At 51.6% G+C, this 11,284-nt stretch overlaps 1 protein-coding gene across 3 annotated transcripts in view; it reads left to right on the top strand.

Moving 5' to 3' along the window:
- GLI2 (GLI family zinc finger 2) overlaps nucleotides 1-11,284 on the top strand; it is a 245,479-nt gene that overhangs the window by 213,349 nt on the left and 20,846 nt on the right. For all 3 annotated transcript variants that reach the window (XM_025039271.1, XM_025039272.1, XM_025039273.1), the window contains 2 exons: nucleotides 8,084-8,285; nucleotides 9,755-9,971. In XM_025039271.1, coding sequence (XP_024895039.1) covers nucleotides 8,084-8,285; nucleotides 9,755-9,971 — 419 coding nt within the window. The remainder of the gene's footprint in view (nucleotides 1-8,083; nucleotides 8,286-9,754; nucleotides 9,972-11,284) is intronic.

The following is an 11,284-nucleotide window of genomic DNA, read 5'->3' as shown; positions in this document are numbered from 1 at the left end:
CATTCCTGTTCCCCCACAAGAGTGTTGCTGAGGAAGTTCGCTGCAGCCTCCCAACACTGCTCTCGTGGGTATTGTCCCATGCCCTTAGGGGAGCCCAGAGCACAACGAGGGCCATGACCAGAATTTGCTCCCTGGGTCTGTCTCCCCCTCCCCAACACCTTCCCCAGGATGGTGTTTAGTGCAGCACTGGGCACCCCTGTAGGCTGTGAAATCAGGCCTGTCGGCCCCCTAAGCGCACTCACATCCACGTGCTCCCCTTGTCTCCTTCTCCTAACATCCCTACGGGTGCTCCCACAGGGAGCAGGAGGGGTGTCAGCAGGTGGTGAGGATAGGGCTCAGGTGAGGTCATGTACACATGACTTGTTAAAGCTAGAAACTAGATAACCACCACAATACGATGCAGAAAGGTTGCCGACATTCCAATAGCCACATCCAAATGTGAGATGCCCTGAAATGGGGCCCACCTTCCAGGGCCTCAGGATGGGTGGCACCTGGCCGGCTGGGCAGTGGGCAGACACAGAGAAATTATGGCCAAGTGGGGGAGGGTCTGGTCAGGCATGTGTCCCCAGAGGGCAAGAGAGGCCAAAACGGCAAACGTGAGCACCTGCCATGTGAGAATAGGAACTGCCTCTATCCTGTGCCTTCATGCACATGCTCCCATGTGACTCTCCTCAGCCACCTGCTGTGGCTGGAATTACTATTCCTACTTTAGGATGAACAACCTGGGGTTCCTAACATTGAGTGGCTTGCTCAGATTTCAAGTCAGGGTTCCAAGTCCCACTCTGTTTGTCACATCATCGGCTCTTTCCCCGGCACACTGCCTCCAGGCAACATAGCACATCTAAGCAGTCTCGTGAACCATGGCCTCAGGGATGGCCCACTGGGCTACATGTGTTCCAACACACCTAGAGCATCAAGGCCAGAGCTAGGGTGCTTGTAGGGGTGGCAGCAGCAGAGAGGTTTTGCAGTGAGCTGTGGGCAGATCTAGACCAGGGCCTGCCTGTGGCATGTCCTTGCTGTGATAGCTGGGCCTGGAGGTGTTGGTGGGACTGATCAGGGTCTGGATGGCAATATCCAGGTCTGCACACTGTGTGAACTAAGTACACTGAATAAGATCCTATGTGTGGACTTGCTTCAGTGCCTGGCATACAGTAACTGCTCAATTAACACTAGTTCCAGTCTCTTTCCACCATTATCCTTTTCTCCCTTTCAGATCTACTACTTCCTGCAGGATTTTGTCTCTCATTTATCAGCACTACTGTCTATCCCATGCTTAGGCCCAGTGCCACAGTCCTCTTAGACACCTTTTCCTCGCCACTGCCCATCCATTCATCTGTCCCCCAGGGCAGCCAAGTCTGCCTTGTCAGACGTCCTGGCCATCTAGTTATTTGCCACACTCCCAGCTCTGCCTCTCAGCTCAGGCTCTTTGCCTACCTCTCGTTGATCATTTGTCCTGTTGGCCATTCTACAGTCAGCCCCTAGGGCTCCCATCATCCTCAAAGTAAAATTCAAATTATAACATGGGTAGAGTGGCCTTCCACTCCAGCCTTGTCTTTCCCAGTTTGCACATGGCACTCCCACCACCCTGTTGCATCTGCAGGCTCCTGGACCACTCCCTGGGCTCCTGCCTACAACACCCTTTCCTGCAGGCTCAGGATTGGCCTGGCTCAATCCTGCAATGGGTCCCAGCACTCAGATTGGTCCACAAGTCTCCCGAGCACTACCCCAATCTTGCCCCAGCCCAGCCACTCAGCTTCCTAGGCGCTCCTGCATGTCTGCGCCCACCTGTAGGACCTGAGGCTCTCAGACTGTCACTGGATGGGACTTGTATATCTATATATTTATATTCTAGGTCCAGGTTCCTGGCTGCCAAGGAGCAGGCCTCTGTGTTTGTGGGGCGAGTGAGTAAATGAGTGGCGGTCACAAAAGAACCTGGAGTAGAAAGATGCAAACTTATTAGGGAAAAAACTGTGCTGGGCCACGTGCCAGCTTGCAGGGAGCCTGGAAAGGGGCTAGACACAGGGAAGCTTTGTGTTCTGGGGCACTCAGCACTTGACTGCATCTGGAGGCTGAGCATCTGAGAACCAGGAAGGCGGAAGAGTGAGGAGGTGAGCTCACCAGTGGGCCTGAGAGCTCCCAGCTCACGTCAGTTGCGGCCGATTAACTCATCACACCCACCGCGACCCTTTCTGCACTTCTGTCTCAGGAATACCATTGGCTTCAGAGTACAGAGGATGACATCACTGTGTCCAGAGCTGGCTTGAGCAGACATATCAGCTTCTCAGGATGAGGCATGGGTGGTGGTGGCTGTGGGGGTTTCTGAGCCCTCATGGATTTTAGTTATAGCCAATTTATTTTCCTTTGTTCCCAATCAGTTACGAACGAGGAAATCAGAGTAGTCCAGTGTGACCTCCTGAATTTGTCATTACTTAATATGGTTCTTTTCAAACTAGTTGAAACTAGACCTAGAACCTTTGCTTCCACGTTTTAAAATGATTTAGGCATTTCTGTTCAGGTCTGATGCCTATGTGGATGAGCTGGTTATTTGCAGCCCTGAGACACTCTAGGGCTCCTAGCCCAGGCCTGTGCCCAGCTGAGCGTAGACCTGCTTGGGGTGTCCCCGTCCCCACCTCTCCTGTGATCCAAGGGAGCCAGGAAAGCCCTCTCACTTAGGTGTTCTCCAGTGGTCCCAGCTGCACAGGTCCAGAGAGAGACCTCTCCGAAAGCTTCAGTCCACCCAGTGAAGGTGTGAGGGGATCTTCCCATCGTTTCTTTTTGCTCAGACTCTCACAGAGAAAATTGTATAGTCTTGGGGCCCAGGCAGCCTAGCTCAGGAGACCTCGTGTGGAAGGGCCCTGAGACTCTCTGAGGACATGTGTGTTCTTGTTAGGAGCCACTCATAAACAAGACCATGACATGTAAGCTCTGTGCAGGTGCAGGGGGTCTCAAGAGCTTGTGGGAAGTCAGGGAGACCATGTCTGTGTGTGTGAATGTGTGTGACACATTCTCACACTCTCTCTTTCTCCCATTCAGTCTGAGGGTACTTATTGAGCATCTACTATGTGCCGAGCATGGTTCTAGGTGCTAGGGACACAGTAGTGTGCAGCCTGCTGAGTTCTGTCTTCTTGTTGCTTACTCACTGGTGAGATTGCTCTGTGTAAGCTCCTTAGCAGAACGGGGGATACCATCCTGAGGCCACCCCACCTGCCCCAACCTTCTTTCTCAGCACTTTCTATTTACATTCCAAGTGGAGGCAGAGCTGTAAGACAGAGAGAAGTTTCCAGAGGCTTTGAATGTCAAACTGGGGTGTGGAAACTGGGTCTGCCAGGCTGAGGTAGCCTAGGAAGAGGGTTTGTAAGGAAGGCCACCAGGGTCAACGTCCAGCAGAGCAATGTCTCCAGTTCACTCATTGGCAGGCCACAAGCAGAATTTGTAACTTAGGCAAGGGCCATCAGCACAATCTTTTATTTAATATTATAGTTTTAATAGACTCACCCTTTAGGATTAAAAAAATGGAACTTTGTATCTCTTCTGAAATGAGAACCCTGGTAATATCTGAGGAAGATGTCCCTGTCTCTGTCTCCATCAAGCCTGAAATAATCTCATTCGGATCGTGTCTATATCCTATGTGTGTGGGGCGGGGGGGGCGGGGGGAGGGCACCATGGTGGTGGAGGAAAGGCTGGAAGGCCAAGAGGCCTCTGATGGGGCTCTCGTTCAGTTTAAAAGCCAAACCCAGTCCTCCCAGGGTAGCAGGCCAGGTTGTGGGCAGGACAAAGGGCCTTCCCCGTGAAAGCCCACCCTCCCTCTGCTGGGAGCTTGGCCTGCTGGTGGTCGATGAAGGCTCACTGTGTCTTGTTCTTAAAGGAGGCTGATTTATAGCAGGAAGAGTGAGGAGTGATGCTGCTTTGGAAGGTAATAGATAACCAGTCAGGGAATCCAAGGTTATCATTCTGCCTAGCGGTCCTCTGGAGAGTAGGGAATTCACTGGTTGTCACTGGAGCCTTAAAATGGAATTTTCTTGTGTTACGCTGTTGAATATTGGTGATTTAACAGCAGAACTGTAGCAGCTACAGCTGCACCCCCTCCCGTTCCTACCACATTGAGAAGATTGAAATGTTTCCGATTGAAATGTTGTCTGTTTACAGCTCATATTTCCTCTGAGCTGTATATTTTATTGTCATATTGACACTAATTTGACTCGGATGTCACCTCCGTTCTGACGCCCAGTTCTTTATGCTGCCTGCGGGTCTGTGCGGGGGAGGGTTCAGAAGCCAATTACATTGATCAGACCACAGAGAGGCGGGAGGAGCTTATGGAGGGGCAGCCAGTCAGTCAGGGAGTCTGTGCACAGCTGCAGACAGGAGGGGAGATTGAGGCAGGGGAGACTCAGCCACAGTCCCTAGAGGGTCAGGGCTGGTGGATACAGGCACAGGCTAAGGTGCACACCAGTCACCTGGTAAACCTGTGCAAAAAGTCCTTTGAAACAAGAGCCATGAACCCACTTTACAGGTGATAAAGCTGAGGCCAGAGCTCTAAGTTTCTTTGTTTTCATCACAGAAGTAGGAAATGGTGCTAGTCAGCCTCAGTCCCAAGCCTCAGGGCTCAAAAGCCTAGGCGCTCTCTACTCTCTCATAATAGGGGGATGAGGAGGTGTGGACAGCTAAGTGTGGTGTTGGTTAAGGTCTTCAGGCTGAATATCCTTAGAATATCTCCTTGGTGAGCCCATAAAATATCTGGGTGAGGGGCTGGACCATGCAGGGTTACTCCCTAACCTCTGAGGATTCAGGGTCCGTGAGCCCTGCTACAAGGCTGTGTCCCACTGTCCCCAGGGAGAGTGTGTTCCAGCCCCATGCTGAGGACAGCAGCATATGACACAAACACACAAACACACACAAAAACTCCTCAGATTTAGTACTCCAGGAAACAGCTCCCTCAGTTGCTGGTGCCAGGTCCTGCGGAGCCAGGCTCCCTACATCCCTCTGGCTAGATTCCTCCACAGGAGGTCCATCCAGAGCTGTGGATGATAGGCTGGTCAGTAGCCCATAGCCACCCGGAGGTAGGTGCTGTTAGCCCATCTTCCAGGTGAGGAACCAGCTCAAAAAGGTTTAGCAACTCCCCCAAAGCCACCCAGTTCAAAGCCATCAGGCAGGGTCGAACCTGGATCTGTCTGGGTCCAAAGCCTGTTCTTGCATCTGCTGCCCCTCCCGGTGACCCCAGGAAAGCAACCCTGTCCCCTGAGACTCTGAGATTACCCAAGATAATCCAGCATAGGTGGCACCTAGTGAATCTTGATGGTGTGGCAGCCACCATTTTCACCTCTCACCTGGATGTTGAGCTCCAGGAGGGCAGGGCCAAGGGACCTCCTTGCTTGCAGTCCCCACGGCATCCTCCCAGTGCCAGGCATGCTGTCAACACTGCACAAGGGTCTGATGGGTGAATGAGCAAACACATGAATGCGCAAAAGAGCTAGAGAATGAAGCAAGATTCAGGAGCAAGCGGCAACAAGAACGGGTAGTATTGGGCATGTGCCCAGGTGAAGGCAGGCTGGTCACCTAGTGGCTGCCAGACGTCAGGACAGGCCCACCCTCAGATGGATGAATGCAACGGCTCTGCCAGTCCCTGTCGTAAATCACAGGAGAAGCCACGGGAAATGAGTGCCAGGCTTTTCTTTCTATTTAGTAATTTATCAAGGGAAGAGGCACATTAATAAACATATTTCCCTTGAGGGGCAGGAATAACAGAGATGAATACCACTGTCAGATTTGGCCTGCTTCTTCTTGTTAGGGGCGCAAGAGAGGGGTGGGATCCAAATGTTAGCAACAAGATCCTTTTGTAAAACAAAGATGTATTTCTGACTTTACGTGATGTTAGATCTCCTCCTCACCCCGCCTCCCCCGCCGCCCCCATGCACATTTCTCTATTTGCCGTGAAGTCTATAAGTAACAGCAGTCTTTTGGAAGATTCATTTTTGCATTTCACTTTGAATTCCCTTTGAAGTGAGGATTGACAAGGCATAAACTCAGTAAATAAGCACTAAGAAGCTTAGAAGATGCCCGAATGGACAAATGAGTGCGTGTGTAGTGACAGGTGTACTGCTGTGTGGCCCAGTCATCTTTTCTAGACTTGCTGTCCTTTGCTCCAGTATTAACTCTAGGCTCACCCACTTAGCCCCTCAATCCTCTTAGCCCCTAAAGAAGCTGCATCAATTTACAATTTCATTGTGGAAACTCTGCTGGGTTTTAGGCGCTGTGTTTTAGGCACTATCCTTGGTGCTCTCTGTGTGTCCTCATGACAACCCAGCAAGCCAAGCTGTGCAGCCCCCATTGTCCAGATGGGTAAAGAGAGGCCCAGGGAAACTATGTAACATACTCCAAGGCAGTGTGGCCAGCCAGCACAGGCTATATGCCCTGATGTGGTGTCTGTGCGTGAGTGTGTCCTGAGAGCCTTCCCCAAGACGCTTCTCCTCCCCACCCCGAGCAGAAGCAGTGCTTAGGTGGTTTGGATGGCCATCAGCCTGCCTTCCTATTTCTCCATTAAGGCTATGTAGCCTTGGGCAAGGTACTTGTTTTGTCATTTGTGAAATGAGGATAATGATTGCCCCTTCCTTATAGGGCAGTTGTGAAGATTAAACTGCTTAATACTTTAACGTGCTTAGAACAGTACTTAGCACCTGTGAGGCATTCAGTAAATACTGACATGAAAAGATAGGTATGTACAGAAAAAATCATAGTCTATATATAGGATTTGGTACCATCGGCGGTTTCAGGCATCCACTGGGGGTCTTAAAATGTATCTCCCGAGAGTAAAAGGAGACTACTGTCCATACATAACTGCAGGAAAGGAGGAAGTCCTGCCCCAGGCCGGGGCTCCCTGCACCCCAGGGCTCTCCGGCAGTTGCTCCAGACTGCTCTTCTTGCAGCCCCCACCCCAATCTACTCTCTGGGTCTCTCCTCTGGACAAAACAGTGGCCTATAAATGGTCTGATAACATCACTGGACAACTCTCCACCTGCCAAGGTTTCTGCCCTGTCTGGACCCTCCCTAACCCCAAGTTTCTTCTTGTAAAGGGGTCTGTTAGTGCGGACCTCCAGGGCTGTGGTGAGGAGGAAATGAGGGAATGCACGAGAAGCGCCTGGCGCATAGCAGGGCCAGATAAATGCTTCACATTGCATTTCGAATACCTGCCTGGAACAGCCTCTCTGTGTCCCGCCGGCCCCTGCCCACTCGTCCTCCCTTCAATAGCCTTCAGGTTCCCTTTGGGCTGGAAGGGTTGCCTGTAAACAACTCTAGTGACTGCTTAAACACACCCTCTGCTACACACAACCTGGCCCAGCTCACCTCCGTGCCTCTGCTTGGCTGTTTCTGGGCTTGCAATGCCCGCCTTCCTCTCTTCTGCCTGCTCAGATCCGCTCAGACTCCATAGGTCCCCTCCTCCAGAGAGACAGCAGGCTGCCCTGGCCACACAGTCACCCAGTGGAATTCTCTATAGCAATTAAAAAGAGCCAGTTACTGCCACGCACTGCAGCACTGAGAAATCTTACAAACTATAACATTAGATGAAGAAGCTGATTAAGAAAGGATTTCCATTTCCATAATAAGCAAATACTCAAAAACAGGAAGCCAAGATAATGGCTGCCCTTCGGATGCGTTCGGAAGTAGGGAGGGCTTCTGGGCACTCACTGTGCTCTGTTTCTTGACCTGGTGCTGGCTTCGTGGATGGTTCATTACTGGTTTGTGCACTTCTCTGTCATGCCTTAAGCATGGCTGGACCCAGCCCTGGTCTCTGCATATCGAATAGGAAAAGTGCTAACATATGTTCAGTGCTTATATTCACTCATTCAAGCACCTGACCTGTGCCTCTCAAATGCTCACCATACCTGTGTGGACCAGTCTTATTTTATAGATGAGCAAACTGAGACTGAGAAAGGATATGTTGCTTGCCCAAGAGCACATGACAGAGTTCCAGTTTCCCTTACACCATCCTCACAGGCTCTTCCTGTCCCCCACCTGCCAATCTCCTTTCCCCCACTTCATCTCCCATATAGACACTGTACTGATGTGAGTTTGGTTGGTCGTCCCACAGTGTCACGTTTCTCCAGCCCACGGGTGACACCGCGCCTGAGCCGAAAGCGAGCGCTGTCCATCTCCCCACTCTCGGACGCCAGCCTCGACCTACAAAGGATGATCCGGACCTCGCCCAACTCACTGGTGGCCTACATCAACAACTCGCGCAGCAGCTCAGCAGCCAGTGGCTCCTACGGGCACCTGTCGGCGGGCACTCTCAGGTGAGCCCAGCCTGCAGGAAGAGGGCCGAGGGTTGGTAGCCGGGCTGAGGGGACTAGTGGGAAGGGTCCATGCTTTTGAACCGAGGAGAAAGACAGTTCTTATTGCAGTTGTGAATCAGCATACTTGCCTCTTTTTATGAATTCAAACCAAGAATGTGAAAATTGAAATGTGCCAATATTTGAGTATGTCCTCATGTGCTCCTCCTCATTCATGCCCCAAACACAATTTCTGATGTGAAATGTGAAACGTAAGACTTACCGGGCCTGTCATGAGATTCGATCATGAAATCAAAGGTGAAGTCAAAGGTCACTTTCCTAGTATTTCAGTGGGTGTCATGGAGCAGCCAAGCCATTGACCAGCGTTGGGGGCCACACACGGTGTGGCACTGACTTGGGCCGTGCAAGTCTACGGCCGGCAGCAGTCTTCCCACTGTGGTCACACCATGGCACACCCAAACCTCATCAACACCATTCACCCCTGCCCCCTCTGTGCAGCCCTTGACTGTTTTAAGGACTCAGAGCCCAACCGACTTGATTAAAACCCATGTTCTTCCCCTGACTGTCCTGAAAGAGGCCGGAAGGTGTTTGGACTGTCAAGAGAGCTTGGCCAAAGGACTCAGAAATAGAAGTGATAACAAATCTCTTAGTTCTCTTTTGCTGTATAACAAATTGCTTCTAAACTTAGCACTTTAAAACAAGCATTTATCATCTCACACCATCTCTGAGGATCTCCCATGAAGCCACAATCAAGGTGCCAGACAGGGCTGTAGTCCCCTGAAGACCACTGGGCCTGGGGTTCTTTTACCAAGATAGCCAGTCACATGGCTGTTGGCAGGAGCTTTAGTTTTTTATTATGGGAGCCTCTCCATAAGGCTGCTCGAGTGTCCTCACAACATGGCATTCAGTTTCCCCCACGCACAGTGCCCTGAACCCTCAGAGCGAGTGATCAGAGAGAGAGCAAGGAGGAGGCCACAGCATCTTTTACGGCTCAGAGGTCACCATTATTGCCTCAGCATCCTGTTCTTGAAAGAGCGGCGTATATGAGGTAGCATGATAGAGCCTAGAAGTGTGGTAGAAGTTAAAGAAGCAAGAAGACAATATGAGCTGGAGGGCTCATGGCACACTTCCTGGATGAGGAGGCATTAGAACAGGCCTCAGAGGCCAAATGGGGTTCAAATAGAGAGCAGCGATGCAAGGGTGCATCTCAGGTGTCAGAGTGATGAAGGGCCAGCGTGTGGAGGTGAGATGAAGCCTGGTACCTCCTATGGGCCAACCCTGGGGCAGTGTCTGGGGGCAAAACACAGAAGATGAGGCCTGAGATGGCAGGCGGTGGGGAGCAACTGCTGGTTCCTGAATGAGGTAAAGCAATGATGAGGTTCTCTCTGCCTATGAAGTGTTAGCCTAATGGAGCCCTGCTCCCCACCCCTCCTTAGCCTGGGCTCCATCACCTTATCTGCTCTTCTTTGCAGCCCAGCCTTCACCTTCCCCCATCCCATCAACCCCGTGGCCTACCAGCAGATCCTGAGCCAGCAGAGGGGCCTAGGCTCGGCCTTCGGACACACGCCACCCCTGATCCAGCCCTCACCCACCTTCCTGGCCCAGCAGCCTATAGCCCTCACCTCCATCAATGCCACGCCCACTCAGATCAGCAGCAGCAGCAGCAACTGTCTGAGTGACACCAACCAGGTGGGTGGGTACAGAGAGCAGGGGTTGGACCACCAGATACTCTTTCGAACCCCTCGAGGGCTAATCATTGCCTTCTCACACTGAGAACTTGTGGAAGGACTCTGTGCAGTTCTGGCTGGTGGGATGCATTCTGGGCAGAGGCCATGTGATTGAAAGGGCCTTGAACTGGATGCTGGGTCAGGAGATCTGAGCTGGATCTTAATACCACCCCAATCACCGTGGGCTAGCACCCGGCCTCAGCTCTATGGTCACCTGGCCAATAAACACAATGAGTAGATGGAAAAACCCTAGAATTCACCGAGTCTGGCACAATGTAGGTAGTCCATACACAGCATATGAAATGGATGGACTAATGGATAATAAAGTAGTACAGTTTCGTTTTACAGCATGGATTACCAAAGGCCATCTCATTTGACCTTTTGAAAGAGCCTTTGTCAAGACTGGGCATATTCACGCAGTGTCTGGCACACAGTAGGTGTTGTTAGTATTTTGTGGATGAACGAAGTCCTATTTTACAGATAAGGAAATGGAGTTATAGAGACAGTATTGGATAGCGGGAAGGGCACAGGCTTTGGAATTGATTAGACTGTGTTTTGGACCCTACTTTCCTGAAAGCTTTTTCAGCATGAGCTAATGCATCTGCATAGTGGAGTCTGCCACCTACACTGGGTCATTGTACATATATACAAGTTCGTGTGTGCACAGAACCCCATGTAGACCCAGATCTTGGTTAGTACTCACAATGACGGTTCTTGGGGGGAAGTGACTGCCCAGGCCACCCACTTGGCAGAGCAGAGCCTAGATATGACCGTGTGCTGACAGGGAGGAAGACCAGATGCCACAATATCCTAGAGCAGCACCTCTTCCAGGATGTCCTCCTTCTCCATCCCAGGTCTCCAAGCTGCCGCCTAGCTCCTCCCTTCAGACGGTAGCTGTCGGTTTTTATCACACAACCTGATCCTGCAGCTCTGGCTCCCTTGTTCTGAGTAACTGGCCCTTTTCAGAATCTGCTCCCTGGACTGGGCAGGCCGCTGCCCTGGAGGGCTGAGAAGTTGAGGCTGTCAGGTCAGGAGTGAGGGTACCCAGCATTTTCCAGAGAGATGGCCTGTCCCACTTCCGTGGATGGTGGGGATGGAGGTGCTGACAGGCTGAGCTCTGGGCTCTCTCTTGGCCGTGCCCCTGGCTAGAGGACTGAGCTCAGAGGACTCAGTTTCTCAAACTTCAAACACAAGGGTTGGCCTAGATGTCTAGTCTGTGTGGGGAGGGTCCCAGAGGTAAAGCCCAAACACAATGTACTCTCTGAAAGTGACACG

The sequence above is a fragment of the Pteropus alecto genome, unplaced genomic scaffold (assembly GCF_000325575.1).
Source record: "Pteropus alecto unplaced genomic scaffold, ASM32557v1 scaffold3, whole genome shotgun sequence".
NCBI lineage: Eukaryota > Metazoa > Chordata > Mammalia > Chiroptera > Pteropodidae > Pteropus > Pteropus alecto.
This window is presented reverse-complemented; position numbering and strand designations above follow the sequence as displayed.